The sequence below is a fragment of the Dermochelys coriacea genome, chromosome 1, assembly GCF_009764565.3.
Source record: "Dermochelys coriacea isolate rDerCor1 chromosome 1, rDerCor1.pri.v4, whole genome shotgun sequence".
Classification (NCBI taxonomy): domain Eukaryota; kingdom Metazoa; phylum Chordata; order Testudines; family Dermochelyidae; genus Dermochelys; species Dermochelys coriacea.
In genome coordinates, this window is record NC_050068.2 from 326,184,385 (window position 1) to 326,200,429 (window position 16,045).

At 47.5% G+C, this 16,045-nt stretch overlaps 1 protein-coding gene across 1 annotated transcript; it reads left to right on the forward strand.

The window, feature by feature from the left end:
* The first annotated feature begins 4,205 nt into the window (after nucleotides 1-4,205).
* CCDC71L (coiled-coil domain containing 71 like) lies at nucleotides 4,206-15,128 on the forward strand. The gene is made up of 2 exons (XM_038411989.2): nucleotides 4,206-4,403; nucleotides 13,276-15,128. The coding sequence occupies exons 1-2, from the start codon at nucleotides 4,206-4,208 to the stop codon at nucleotides 14,263-14,265; spliced, it is 1,188 nt and encodes a 395-aa protein (XP_038267917.2). The 3' UTR covers nucleotides 14,266-15,128.
* The last annotated feature ends 917 nt before the right edge of the window (nucleotides 15,129-16,045 follow it).

Consider the following 16,045-nt stretch of genomic DNA (forward strand, 5'->3'; position numbering starts at 1 on the left):
CTCATAAAAGCTGCACCACATGAACACAACCCTTTTTAGTTTAACGTTGCTTTTTACCCTAATTATCTGAATAATGGAAGGAATATTTCATAGATATTTGCACCTTCAAAACCTGCATCTGTGTACTTACAAAATGTACTGTCAAGTGAAAGAACACTACATTGGCACATTCATCAGCAATGGAGATCAAGAACACAACAATGATGCTAAGTGTGATGGTTCTCGGGATACCTAGGACTGTGAATCCACTTGTTACCACCTGCTTCCAGCAGCGAGTCTTGTCTGCAGTGGCTGGGTGTTAGCTCCATAATGACACCAGCCTTTCAGCCTCTCAAGCATTCTCCTCTGGACTATGCCAGCTCTGTCTTTGCATTGCAGGTTAACAATAGGTCCACCCCAGTCCTGGAGTCCCTTTGAAGCATTCCCCTGTGATGCCCAGTCCCCTTCCCTCCCCCCACTGACTACTCTCAGAAATCCCAGATCCTCTGCCACCAAAGGAGCAGTATAACCCAGTTCCACCTTGAACCACTGCTCCTGTATAACACAGTTTGTAATAAAACAAAAGAAGGTTTATTTAAGAAAGAATAGAGATTCCATTAGAAACAAGAGAGAGTGATGGAAACAAATGGTTACACTACAAATTGTGAACTGGGGCTTGCACTTATTCATAGTTACTTTTCTTATTTAATCAAGTAGGTGTCCCTGCAAAATGCAGTCTGCTGCAGAGAGGGCTGGCTTCCCAGGAACCAGGGGCGATGGATTCTTCCTAAAAGTGTGGGGGGGAGGGCATGAGGCCCCACCCTCTCTGTGGCCCCACCCCTACCTCGCCTTTTTCCTCCTAGGTCCCGCCCCCCCTGGCCAAGACAAAAGCCAGAGCCTGGCTGTGGAGCCCAGGCCCATCCACCTGCTTGGGGTGTGGGAGCCCAAGAGCAGACCCCGGCCTGTGTCCCCATCCTCCAAGCCTCCGCCCAGGGCAGGTGAAGGGTCCGCAGCTCTCCACAGCTGCCTGTGCAGCTCTTACCCTGATCTGACTCCAGCTTCCAGCCTGGCCTGGGAGTGGGGCTACAGAAGCCAAAGAGCCACAGACAGGCAGCTATGGGGAGCCGTGGACCCTCAATCTGCCCTGGATAGGATGCCCAGGGCACAGGGACATGGGCCTGGGGGTGCTCTAGTCCCCCACGCCCATCCCGGCAGCTGGAGGGTCTGTGGCTCCCCACAGCTGCCCGGGCTCCCTGGACCGCTCTTATCTGGGCTGACCTCCAGCATCCTGCCTGGACAGGGGATGGGGCTTTGTGGGGGAGAAGATAGGCAGGGGCTGGGCCCGTGGCAAAAAGTAGAAGGGCCATGGCCCCTTGGCTCTCCTTGTTCTGGTGCCCCTCCCAGGAACCATGATCCAAACTTACATGAAAAATACCCTCGCTCAACAAAATGTTGGAGTCATTGTGGATAGTTCTCTGAAAACATCCACTCCATAGGCACCAACTCCATGGGTGCTCTGGGGCTGGAGCACACAAAGAAAAAAAAATAGTGGGTGCTCAGCATTGATCAGCTAATCTGGGGCGCTGCCAAACAGCTGATAGGTGGTTCTGCTGCCAAACAGCTGTTTGGTGGCTCGGGGGAGGAGTTGGGGGAGGGTGGAGAGCAGTGAGTGGCAGACAGGCGGGGGCCTTGGGGAGGGGATGGAGTGGGGGTGGGAAGAGGCAGAGTGAGGGTGTAGCTTCAGGGAGGTGGCAGAGTGGGGTTGGGGATTCAGGGCAGAGTAAAAAAGAAAAGTAAAAGTCGGAGCCTGACTCTGTCACAACACACTTATTCCAGAATACGAGTGCCTTTTTCTGGTTTAGTTTAATCCACTTCCAAAGTCTATACCTACACTAAACTTTTTCTGTGAGGTTTCCCACCATAACTACCAGTGAGGCAATTCCAACAGTGAAGACAATTGGGGAACAGTAGTGTAGACTGGCTCCTGGTGTCTTAACCACCATGTCATCTATCACTGTACAGACCTGGTCTAGATGAAATAGTGTTTAAAGTACTGGCACCTTGTCTGTACTAGAGCTCCTACCAGTGGAACCATCCCAGCACTAGCAATGGTGGGAAATGCAGGGACAGTCTAGTGTAGGCAAAGCCAAGATAAATGGTTAAGCAGAAAGTTTAGATGGAGTGAAGGGAGAAAGAGGAGGAACAAGGAAAAATAAAACCAGACTTAGTAAAGAGAAAATTGATTTACAGCCAACATGAGATATTTTAAAGCATAAAATGTGTATCCAATACTTTGTCAAGAGATGTTTTTCCCCCTTACCAAGAATTCTGTAGCGAAAAGAATGTTCTAATAACTTATTCAAATGATTGAGAGCCAGGAATTCCTGATTTCTAATCTCAGTTCCAATACAGACAATCACTGTAGTTTTAGAATCAACACAGAAATTAAAAAGACTTACAGAATTAGATCACCAAACCCATCCTTTTTAGGCAAGTCATTAAAATCCAGTGCTTCACTTTACTCCTCTGTAAAATAGTAATATTTACTTACCTAACTCAAAGGTGCTGTGAATGATAATTTAATTAAAGTTTGTAAGCACGTTGGAAGATGAAAAGGAAGAGCTATGTACTTGCTAAGGATTATTACTGTTATGGTACTGAGCTATTGTAAACTACTGAAAGATACTTGGAGTAACATGTATTTCCTTGAGATGGCTATTTTTTTTTCCAGAGGAGATTGGTATGTTGTAAGATGCAAAAATTAAGTCTGCATTATGTGCTTTTGTCTACTCTAGAAGCAAAGAAGTAGAAGTACTTAATAAATGTGGATGAACATAAAAGGAGTGTAATAATATGTTTTAACCTATACTTACAAAAACTCACTCTACTGCTTTTGCTGAAAATTCCACAGTATTCTACCCCAGTAATTTTCTAGGTCATTTGCCAGGTGCATTCCTATTTTAGGTTATGTTTATAGAACCGTGGTATAGATAGAATTGACTTATTTCCATTGGCAGTAAGGGGTAATTTCTTACCTGTAACTCTGTGTGACAAAGTCAGGCCAGATGGCTGCAAGAGGGTCTTCATATTGGGTTTTGAGAGGTGAAAGGACCCTCCCCCAGCCTATCGGGAAGATCTACTGAGCCTGGGACTCAAATAATTACAGGGGGCAACTGAAAAAAAACAAGGACGGGCATGTGGGTCAAAGGGTCAGAAGTAGGGAACCTGAAGGGGACACTGAGCAGAGAACCCCAGACAGCGCCCACTGCTCCTCTAAGGTGTCAAGGAAGCCAGCAGATGCTGCCCAGAGGAACTCTGCCTGGATACATGAGCGGAGAGAGGAACTGAAGTAGGGCCCACAGTCACAAAGAATCCCCTCAGCCAACATCCTCTCCCTGGTGTTACAGATGGCCGCTTTGGCTATCACTAAGAGGAAGTTGATGAAGAGGTCCCACGACTTTGTAGGGCCACAGACAGGGTGTGCATATTTAAGAAGGTGTGCGGAGAAGTGCAGCCAAAAATGTAAAAGGAGGTCCAGGAAGAGCCGGAGCAGGGGCTTCAGCCTGGCGCACTCAAGAGTGGTGTGCACCAGGGTCTCCCTCATGCCACAAAAGGGATAGGTATCGGGAACAGAGGTGAACAGTGCTAGGTACACACCCGTGCTCATGGCTGCGTGAAAGAGCCGCCAACCGATATCCCCGGCGGGCCATGGAGCCAAGGTGGAGTATAGGCTGGCCTACCAGGATTCCTCACCCTCAACAAATGACATTAGGTCCTGCCATTTAGTGTCAGGGAGGGACACAAGGGTGAGGAAATGGAGAGTATAGAGCATGAGCATGTATAGATGTGCCCGTGGCGCAGTTCTAAAGCGAACCTGCTGCAGGTCATGCAGCCAGCTCGAGATATATGGGTGGGGCAGCCAGGGAAGTTCATGGGACAGGGATCCAGGTCCTCCAGGGCTCAAGGGGGACATACATGCCCTCCACTGCCAGGCCCTTCTCCACTGCCTCCTGGGCAGTAGCCTCCCATGCCTGGAAGAAAACCACCTTCCCTACATCTTGGAGGCCACCACCATGGCTGTGGGCCGCACCCACCCTTGCCAATGCCCGCATTAGGTGTCTACGTGGGGCGAGATGGGCACCAGGAGGCAACGGACACCGTGCTTCCTGTTCAGGGTGGGAAAGGGTCCCCAGTCACCAGGGATGGAACCAGAGGCAGTGGCCAGGATGGATGACAAGGTGGTGGGTGGAGGGGCTGCAGCCACCTGGATGTATGCGCTGGGGGTTGAGGGAGGGATGCCTCCAGAGCTGCTGGAAGGGACAGCAAAGGAAGGGGCAGGGGAAGCCATGGCCGATGGCAGGGCTGCATTTCCTGGCCCTTTCTACCGGCTGCGGGGGCTCCCCCAGAATTGGAGGAGACAGAAGGTATGGCAGCAACTGGGTCTGCAACTATGCCCACCATCGCCGGTGCCCCAGCAGGGGTGATGGTAGGAGGTCCAGCAGTGGTGGTTGAGAGAGTAGCGGTAGGGACAGATGGGGGAGCAGGCGGGGGTGGAGGGCGGGCAGCAGGGTCAACCCACCCACCATTTCCCCCACCATGCTCGGAGGGGATGCGGATGAGCACTGAGGGGAGGGGGAGGAAGGCCAACCCCCCTCCCCGCTAGGCTACAGGCAAGGGAGGAGGATGCCTAGATAGAGGGGGGTACAGGAGCACCAATCAAGGCAGGGAAGAGGTGGCGCAATCACCGACGTGAGATGGGAATATCAGCTCCTCTGGCTGCACTGGGGAGGGGAAGGACTACAATATCTGAGGGGGTGCAGTGAACAGTGTGGCTCAACATAAGAGGGGAAAGGGCACAAGCACGCTGGGAGGGGACATGGGCGCACAGAGCAAGGGGCTTGCTGGATGAGGGTGGGGCTATGGAAGGCAAAGGGAAAAAGGAATGACTGGGAGGAGATGGGGGACTGGACAAGAAAAACACAGAGGCTAACTGCAAGGGCCTGGGTGGGGCAGGCAAACAAAATCTACTAGGGGACCAGGGCAGAAGGGGTGCCAAAAAAAGGGACAGCAAGGGGTGGGAGGGGCAGGGAGCACAGGGAAAGGCGGCAAACTGCTGCAGTGAGGCTGGTGGGCAAAGCAGACGGTGGGAAAGTCCACCAGACAAAAGCAGCAGAGGAGGGGAGGGGAAAAGCACGTGCACGTGCACAAAGCTGTTTTTGCTTGCTGCTGCTGCTGCAGTCCCAAATGGTGGAGAAAAGGGGTGAGGCAAGTGGCTGAGTCTAGGGGTGAGGAGCAAGTCCAGATGGTAAGTGGGGCTGGTGGAGCGATAGTGGGGGGGACAGACAGACAGGGGAGTGCTCCACACCTCTCCCCCTTCTCCCCACAACAGAAGCAGCTAGCACCACCACAGGTGCAAGGATGAAAAAAAGACTCAGTCCAGCCCCAAATCCCCACAATGTCCTGCAGAGTTACTGCGTGCTTCACCAGCAGCAAAAGTCCTCCTCTTCCTCAAGGCAGCAGCAACAGCAGCAACCAACAGTCAGGCAGGCGGCACCCCACAGACAGTAGCAAAGGCAGGGTCTCTCACTCCCCCTCTGGGGAGCAAGCCAGCAGGACCCCCAAGGAGCAGCAGCAACCAGGGAAACCACCAGCCAGCAAGGGAGCAGACAGGGTCTGGCCCAGACAAAAGTTGAGACAAGTGCTCTGGGCCTAGCAGCAGCAGCTCTACACTGGCATAAGGGTCTGGGAAGGCCGATAAAGTAGCCCTAGAACATTAAAGGCCCTTCCCCCCCCCCCCAAGCTGAGAAGGGTTTACCTCAGGTCAGTTAGGGACACCTAAGACACCTGATCCCAATTATGGGCTGCCTGAGGCCTTTAACCCCTTCCTCCCTCCCCCCTGGGGTGCAGAGAAAAGGGGAAGAGAGACACAAGCTACTGCCAGGCTAATAGCAGTAGAGAAATAAGTTTCTCTAAGGTGAGAGGCTGTCTTCCCTCCCGTAGGGGAGACAGCTAAACCTGAGTGCCTGCTAGGGAAAGGACTGATACCCCAGTGCAACCAACAGGGCGACACCCTGCACCAGTGAGGAGGCAGCAAAAGGTACCCCCCTGGGGTTTTTTGTTTATGAGACTGTTTCCTTTTTGTTTGGTGGAGGATCACCCTGTGGGCTGATCCTCAGGCCTACCCTGAAAGTATGACCAAGGGAGTACAGAAGGGGGAAGGCAAACCCTGCCCTGAGTGGGGCTGATTAGCCCAGGCCTGCCATCGCCAGAGAGGGAAGCGCTAAGTCTGGTGAGATGAAGGAGGTGCCTTGCCACATCTGCTTCTAGTAACATATCATTTGACTATATTTCTACCTATGGGTTAGACAGGTTAGAACTCTTCTAGCTCAAAGATTTTTTTAGCTTTTTGAGGCACAGGCAGATCAAACTGGTTGTTAGGTCAATTTGCCTCTGTGCCCTCCAGCACATTCCATTTCACATCTTTTGATGAGTGGGAAGCAAAAAATCCCCAAATTCTTAGTGTAGTCAATGCCCAAAGGTTATTTACGAGAGAATGGGACCATCAGAAAAAAGTAGGGCTGTAGATTAATCACAGTTAACTCACATGATTAACTCAAAAAAAATTAATTGTGATTAAAAATTAATTGCAATTTATTGTACTGTTAAACAATAGAATACCAATTGAAATTTATTACATTTTTTGGATAATTTTCTACATTTTCAAATATATTGATTTCAATTAGAACACAATACAAAGTGTACAGTGCTCACTGTATATTATTATTCCTGATTACAAGTATTTGCATTGTAAAAATGATAAACAAAAGAGATAGTATTTTCCAATTCACCTCGTACAGGTATTGTAGTGCAATCTCTTTATCGTGAAAGTGTAACTTACAAATGTAGATTTATTTTTTGTTACATAACTACACTCAAAAACAAAGCCATGTAAAACTTTAGAGCCTACAAGTCCACTCAGTCCTACTTCTTGTTCAGCCTATCGCTAAGACAAACAAGTTGTTTACATTTACGGGAGATACTGCTGCCTGCTTCTTATTTACAATGTCACCTGAAATTGAGAACAGGTGTTCGCATGGCACTTTTGTAGCCGGTATTGCAAGGTATTTATGTACCAGATATACTAAACATTCATATGCCCCTTCATGTTTTGGCAATTATTCCAGAGGACATGCTTCCATGCTGATGATGCTCGTTTAAAAAAAATAACACGTTAATTAAATTTGTGACTGAACTCCTTGGGGGAGAATTGTATGTCTCCTGTTCTGCATTCTACCATATATTTCATGTTATAACAGTCTTGGATGATGACCCAGCACATGTTCATTTTAAGAACACTTTCATAGCAGTTTTGACAAAACGCAAAGGAAGTACCAATGTGAGATTTCTAAAGATAGCTACAGCACTTAACCCAAGGTTTAAGAATCTGAAGTGCCGTCCAAAATCTGAGAGGGACGAGGTGTGGAGCATGCTTTCAGAAGTCTTAAAAGAGCAACACTCAGATGCGGAAACTACAGAACCCGAACCACCAAAACAAATCAATCTTTTGCTGGTGGCATCTGACTCAGAGGATGAAAATGAACATGCATTGTCGGTCCGTTCTGCTTTGGATTGTTATCGAGCAGAACCCATCATCAGCATGGATGCATGTTCTCTGGAATGGTGGTTGAAGTATGAAGGGACATATGAATCTTTAGCGCATCTGGCATGTAAATATCTTGCGACACCAGCTACAACAGTGCCATGTGAACACCTGTTCTCCCTTTCAGGTGACCTTGTAAACAAGAAGCCGGCAGCATTATCTCCTGCAAATGTAAACAAATTTGTTTGTCTTAGCAATTGGCTGAACAAGAAGTAGGACTGAGTGGACTTGTAGGCGCTAAAGTTTTACATTGTTTTATTTTTGAATGCAGGGTTTTTTATACATAATTCTACATTTGTAAATTCAACTTACGTGGTAGAGATTACAGTAGTTGTATTAGGTGAATTGAAAAATACTATTTCTTTTGTTTGTTTACATGATATTTATTTTTTTATTACAAATATTTGCAAAGTGAGCACTGTACACTTTGTATTCTGTGTTTGTAATTGAAATCAATATATTTGAAAATATAGAAAATATCCCAAAATATTTAAATTAATGGTATTCTATTATTGTTTAACAGTGCAATTAATCGTGATTAATTTTTTTAATCGCTTGATAGCTCTAGAAAAAAGTCATTGAAAATTTTATCTCCTTAATGAATGCTGGAAGGAGGCGGTGAGTAGGAATACATGCAAATACAATGGGCACAACTTGCAGCTTCGGGGAAGGGTTAACCACCTTTGCGCCCATGACAGATAATCCAGTAAGGTATATCCAGAATATTGTCATAAATTAAACCTTATTAAATTAAGTCTAATACTTTTAGGGTCCATTGTATTAAAATGCAATAGTTTGTGTTATTGTAAGATTGTATGTAACTGCTTTTAGGAGGAGGAAGTATGCTAATGTAATTCCTCCTGTTATCAGTTCTTTGAAGCTTCCCTGTGGGGAAGGGACTCATTGTCTGTCTGATTACCTATTCATGCTGTCTTCAAAGGTTCTAACTGGATTCTCTAGAGACCAGCAGACAAAGAAAGGACACTCCATAAATAACCTGGTGGTGAACTGACTCAGGGCTTTGGTTCAGTTCCAACAAAGGGATAGGACCTCCTGTCCATGGAAGGCCCCAATCCTTAGGGAAGGGTTGGAAGAACTACACTAACTAGAGCCCTGGTGGAGATGGCAAGGGAGGGTAAGCTTATTAGCATGCATGTAGGTTCTTTATTGTTTTTAATATGTTTTCTCTGTAGTGCTTAAGAATAAAATATGCTTGCTTATAAAGAACTGTGTGATAACTTATAAATGTGGGCAATTACATTATTATCAGTCTCTGAAGACAAAACAAGTTGGCCTGCTTAGGCTGACCGTTGTTTGCTGGGGATAACACAGTGAAGATAGGGAAATACTCTGGTCAGTAAGGAGAGAGATAATGGGTCTCCACCCAAGAAAGACAATGGCTAGGAAGCCAGAAAACCCTGTAAAGGGACTCTAAATGCAACCTGAAAAGTGAGGGAAGCATGAACATTTGACATACAGGTTGGAAATTCTGATTGTTATTATTTTGGAGTGAGCTGAAGCCAGGTGGTATTGTGAGGCTTTCAGTGAAGGAAATATCTTGGGAGATAGGAATTGCAAATGGGGAGCGCAGTTACTTTTTAGGGCTAGGCTGAGGGGTGGGATGGAAGGGTTACTGTGATAACCAGGTAATTTTTTGTTATTGGTCGTACTAGATGATGATTATTGCGTGAGACCTCTCCTTCAGCCTCTATAACACCAAATGGGATTGGGAAGAATTGCTGTGAAGCAGGAAAAGCCCCTTTTGCTCCCTCCACCTCAACTTCCAAGTGGAAATCCAGAAGATTGCATGGTGCAAACTGCAAATTATAAAATCACAATAAAAACTTGGGCCACTTTGACAGAATGCTGGGAAGCAACACCTATTGAAGTCCTGGGAAGTGGGTGCTGGGAACCAACAACTGAGCCAGCACTCTGGTCACTTAAATACCTTTAATTCTCCCAAAGTGGAAATGTTGGGGCCAAATTAATAGATTAAAATGGGCTTGGGGAGGGGGGTACTAATGAGCAAACTGGCCCAGTAACACAGGAGGTATAAGAAGACACAGGAAGGAGGTGCAGGAGAGAGGGGAAACTGGCAGAGCCGTAACCAGGATGGATCTCTGGGTAGAGAGATCTCTTCCCTCTCTTCTGCACAGAACTGAGGAGAAAACAAAACCATAACTAAATATGGTCTCAGAGTAGCAGCCGTGTTAGTCTGTATTCGCAAAAAGAAAAGGAGTACTTGTGGCACCTTAGAGACTAACAAATTTATTAGAGCATAAGCTTTCGTGAGCTACAGCTCACTTCATCGGATGCATTTGGTGGAAAAAACAGAGGAGAGATTTATATACACACACACAGAGAACATGAAACAATGGGTTTATCATACACACTGTAAGGAGAGTGATCACTTAAGATAAGCCATCACCAACAGCAGGGGGGAGAAAGGAGGAAAACCTTTCATGGTGACAAGCAGGTAGGCTAATTCCAGCAGTTAACAAGAATATCAGAGGAACAGTGGGGGGTGGGGTGGGAGGGAGAAATACCCTATATCGGAAACCTACTGACCGCTATTCCTACCTACATGCCTCTAGCTTTCATCCAGATCATACCACTCGATCCCTTGTCTACAGCCAAGCGCTACGATATAACCGCATTTGCTCCAACCCCTCAGACAGAGACAAACACCTACAAGATCTCTATCATGCATTCCTACAACTACAGTACCCACCTGCTGAAGTGAAGAAATAGATTGACAGAGCCAGAAGAGTACCCAGAAGTCACCTACTACAGGACAGGCCCAACAAAGAAAACAACAGAACGCCACTAGCCATCACCTTCAGCCCCCAACTAAAACCCCTCCAACGCATCATCAAGGATCTACAACCTATCCTGAAGGACGAGCCATCGCTCTCTCAGATCTTGGGAGACAGACCAGTCCTTGCTTACAGACAGCCCCCCAATCTGAAGCAAATACTCACCAGCAACCACACACCACACAACAGAACCACTAACCCAGGAACCTATCCTTGCAACAAAGCCCGTTGCCAACTCTGTCCACATATCTATTCAGGAGATACCATCATAGGGCCTAATCACATCAGCCACACTATCAGAGGCTCGTTCACCTGCGCATCTACCAATGTGATATATGCCATCATGTGCCAGCAATGCCCCTCTGCCATGTACATTGGCCAAACTGGACAGTCTCTACGTAAAAGAATGAATGGACACAAATCAGACGTCAAGAATTATAACATTCAAAAACCAGTTGGAGAACACTTCAATCTCTCTGGTCACTCGATCACAGACCTAAGAGTGGCTATACTTCAACAAAAAAGCTTCAAAAACAGACTCCAACGAGAGACTGCTGAATTGGAATTAATTTGCAAACTGGATACAATTAACTTAGGCTTGAATAGAGACTGGGAATGGATGAGTCATTACACAAAGTAAAACTATTTCCCCATGGTATTTCTCCCTTCCACCCCACCCCCCACTGTTCCTCTGATATTCTTGTTAACTGCTGGAATTAGCCTACCTGCTTGTCACCATGAAGGTTTCCTCCTTTCCCCCCCCTGCTGTTGGTGATGGCTTATCTTAAGTGATCACTCTCCTTACAGTGTGTATGATAAACCCATTGTTTCATGTTCTCTGTGTGTGTGTATATAAATCTCTCCTCTGTTTTTTCCACCAAATGCATCCGATGAAGTGAGCTGTAGCTCACGAAAGCTTATGCTCTAATAAATTTGTTAGTCTCTAAGGTGCCACAAGTACTCCTTAAATATGGTCTATGCATCTATAAGGTGGTGGGAAGAGAAAGTGTAAAGAAAACTGCACTGTTGGCGTTTAACAACGGAAAATCTCTGAGTCTAAGTGTGTAGACAGAGCAGAAGATGGTAGTGGGATGTCCCGCTGTCACAGAAGTGCTATAGTGCGAACATAAGACTGGCCATACTGGGTCAGACCAAAGGTCCATCGAGCCCAGTATCCTGTCTTCCAACAGTGACCAATGCCAGGTGCCCCAGAGGGAATAAATAGAAAAGATATCATCAAGTGATCCATTCCAAGCTTCTGGCAGACAGAGGCTAAGTCCAGCATCCCTACCCATCCTGGCTAATAGCCATTGATGGACCTATCCTCCATGAATTTATCTAGTTCATTTTTGAACCCTGTTGTAGTCTTGGTCTTCACAACATCCTCTGGCAAGGAGTTCCACAGGTTGACTGTGAGTTGTGTGAAGAAATACTTCGTTTTTGTTTGTGTTAAACCTGCTGCCTATTAAGTGAGATGTGATTGCTGAAGTTACAAGCAATTATTATTTCCAATAATTATTTGCCATTAAAAATATCCAGAGCACAGTGACATCCAGATGTATAATGTTAACAAGGTAAATGATGAAGTACTAAGAAAAATAAAAATATATTTTTAAATAAATAATGAAAAGGAGTGAAACTATGTTTATAGGGGTTTACAAGCAAGGGATTTCAATTTAGGAAATCAGAATAGCACATAAGACAAATCTGTGAATTACTATATGAGGCTTTATGCAGACATATAAACAGATAAGGGATTCTTTTAAACACTAAAAATGTATGAATATATATATTAGGAGTTATGTGAATAAAATATTTAACTGAATCCTGTCTCCTTTAGCAGTTCAAACCGTCATTTCCGATAGGGAAGAGCAGCTTTGGCTAGGCAGTGGGACACACTGTGTGTAAGGTTCCCACTAACTGTTCCTAGAATACTGGACATTCTGGCACTTCCCAAAACAGCATAGGCCTGACCATGCTTGTGTGACTCCACCCCTGTCTGCATGACCCTGCCCCTGCCATCATGACGAAGTTATGCTGCAAAGTAGACACTATTTTCAAGAGTGAGCTTCTTTTGCCCCTACTGGTGTGATCTCACATGTATGGGGTGTGCCAGTCACCCTGCACAGGGGACACCATTTTCAAAAGCAAGTTGCCCCACCCTCACTGGCATGATCTCACACACACAATGTGTGCGAGGTCATATCACACCAGGGACACCATTTTCAAGAGCCAGCTGCCCTGCCCCCACGGACATGAACTCACATATGTGGTGGGTGCAAAGTCATGCTGCTGAGGGAAAACATTTTCAAAAGGGCCCTGCCCTGCCCAGGCATGCAGCATGTGAGGTTGTGCAGGCGGGAGCAGAGCAGCGTGCTCTTCAAAATGATGTCCCCTGTCTGATACTAGACAGAGCTGGATGTGGTTTTGTCCCAGTACAGGACAGGGGACAAACCAGCCAAAAAGCCAGACCCTCCAGTACAAAACTGGATGAGTGGCCTCCCTGAGTGTGCCTGTAGGCTGAGTGTGGAGATTTCCTTTCTGTGCAGAAGGAGCAGGGAGCCCCTCTGTCCCCCGCCTTTCCAAACAGCTGCTCCCCTCTGCTGTGGTAACATTTACCCCTTCTACCCCCCCCCTTCCAAATCCCGGCTCCCACCCTCTCCTTCCCATGCCTCCAGTGCACTCAGTTTGCCCCTGCACACATTCTGCCCACCCCTCCCCCTCGGCTTTCACAGCCGGCACACTCTCTCTCCTCCTCCCCAAGTAAGGGCAGAGTGAGGGCAGCGAACGGCTTCAGGGGCTGTTACTGAGCACGCGCAGCCTATCCGCGCACGCTCAGTAATAGCCAAGCGGGCCCCAGCGCCGGAGGGGAGCGAAAGGGGAGGGGCGCTCCAGCCGGGCGGTAGGATATTGATCGCTGCTCTCCGCCCTGGGAGGAGGAGAGACAGGCGAAGGAGCGCGTACGGCTACGGCTGTGGCTGGCTCAGCGGCGGCAGGAGACGGCCGAGCGAGCGGCGTGGTGGGGCCCGCGCTGAGGCCAGCCGCCTTCACTCTGCGGCCGTCGCGCCCTGCAGTCGGAGGCAGGCGGCGCTGGAGCGAGGAGCTGGGAGGATGAAGCAGGAGGGAGCCGGCCGGGGAGCTGCTGCCGGGCTCGGCGCGGCGGCGTGGGGCGAGGAGGGCGAGGCGGAGAAAGTTGTCTACTCCCGGTCGCAGGCGTCCTTCGCCGGCACCAAGGCGCTGGGCGACGCCTTCAAGCTCTTCATGCCCCGCTCCACCGAGTTCATGAGCTCGGACTCGGAGCTGTGGAACTTCCTCTGCAGCCTCAAGCACCAGTTCTCCCCGGTCATCCTGCGCAGCAAGGACGTGTACGGCTACGCCTCCTGCCGGGCCGTGGTGCCCGACCGGCTCCCGGCGCCGGGACACCGGACCCGCCGCGGAGCCGCCAGGAGGCGCCCCCTGGCCGCCGGCGCCAAGCGCGGAGCGCCCGGCCGCGCAAAGAAGGGGAGGAAACGCGCCCCAGCGCTCGCCGGTCCCCCCGGCGGGGAAGCGCAGCGGCCGGGGGAGGAGGACGAGGAGGAGCAGGTCGGCTCGGCCGAGGTGCCCTCGTGTGCTCCCTTTGCGGGCCGGTCCTTGGAGGAGATCTGGAAAGCGGCCACCCCCAGTCTCACCACCTTCCCCACCATCAAGGTGCGGGGCAGCGTCTGGAAGCCGCGGAGCCTGGAGGCGGCGCGGCGCCAGGCGCAGCGGATCCTCCGAGTGGACCTGGCGCCCGTGGTGAGGATCCGCCGCTTCCCCGTAGCCAGATCGTGAGCTGCTGCCCCGCCTGGGAACGGGGGACATCGGGGGGAGGCTCTTCCCCTGGAAGAAGGGAACAGAGACAAGTGTCAGTCACCTGTTTACATTGCATTTGTCTGGATCGTGTCCTTCTACTGCACTTTATGGCTCAGACTGATGGGACCATTTCCTCCACAGAGCCAGGTTCCTGCCCACCCAAACCCAGATTGAGAACCTGTCTGGCCCCTGTCACCAGCTGCGACTACCACCCTCACCTGGACTAAGAGGCTGTTTCGCTATATTCCCTAGTAGGGGCCACGGTCCTCACCCATCGTATTTATGCTCCAAACTGAGAAACTATTTGGCAGGCATCTCAAGTAGGGACTAAGGTCTCCTTCCTTCCATTCTCCCCCATGGGACTACCTCACTGGTCTGGAAGTCCACCCAAGAAGTTATTTTCCAAAGGAACTTGCTGTCATGCTTGTATAATAAAGCACCATCTGACTCTTGCTTCATTTTTTCCCCCTAATTCATTGGATTATGTTATGTTTTTTGTTATGTTGCACTAGTATGTGCTCAGGGTATCTTGAATCCCAAGTGTTCCCAATTTCAACTGAATGAAGCTTTGACCAAGGATGCAAAAAAAAAAAAAAAAGGTTCAGAATTTATGGCTGTCTCAGTGGTGCAAAAGTTTCCTTAGTGATCTATAAAAGGATGTTCTGTGTACTGTACTTTTTGTATCTAAAGTCATTTCTAAAGTTTTATAGCTGAATTAAGTACTTGGTTTTTATGGAGCACCAGAAGCCATTGAATCACTCTCTTATTTTATATACTCTCTACTTTAGTGACACTTATTTGGTCAATGTAAGTGAACTTAATAAAAGTGAAAGAGCAACTAATGCTGTTTCAGTACATTGAAACTAACTGCAAAGGGATGAATGGTTGTTGGATAGTTACATATACCTTTTGTGTAATTCGGTGGGACAAGCAAATAGTTTGATATATTTACTGCTCTAGTAAACAAACCCAAAGTTATTTAAAGAGAAGAATATTTATTTAAAATCTAGTGTAAAAGAGAAATATCTATGCATCATGATTACAGTCTCATCATTAATTCTAGCAAGTGATTAGTTCAAGTGGCCAAATATCAGATTTCCAGATTATCTAAGTGCCTTTTTTAATAGAGGTAGCAATACTCTATTGTGGTAGCTAGTGCCTTCTTAGTTAAAATAACACAGGTTGTCGCTTCAGTGTCTAGAGTCCAGTAGTGGATGTTCATATTAACATGTAACACCTTCAAGTATTGTTTTTAAAAATCTGTTGCAGCTAAAATATGGTATGCAAGGACTCATTAGAGAGTGTTAGTTTTATGGCTAAAGGCTTATTTTGACTGAAGCTTTGTGTTTTGGCTGGCTTGTCGTACAAATGCCCATTTTTAAGGCAAACTACAAAACCTTTGCTAGATATTTAAAACTGTTTAACATTTTACTCCTCCTGTCAATCTTTTTTGGTGCTTTCACAATAGTAAAAAACTGAAATAGTCCAAGTGGGGAAGGTAAAGTTGATAACGGTAGGGGGAGGGAAGAAGATCTTTGAAATTCCAAAAGAGAAACAAGTAACTTGCTTTAACTGATCATTTATATCCCTATAGGTCCTGAGAAATAGGACTGACTTCCTGATTTCCCTGTTCAATTTAATGGTTTTTCAAATTCCTATTCTAACTTCCTTTCCTCAGAAGGCTTGTGCTATTGTTTGTTCTTAGCAGAAATGCCAAGAAGCAAATTAGATTTGATTATAGTGACATTTGTCAAATTTT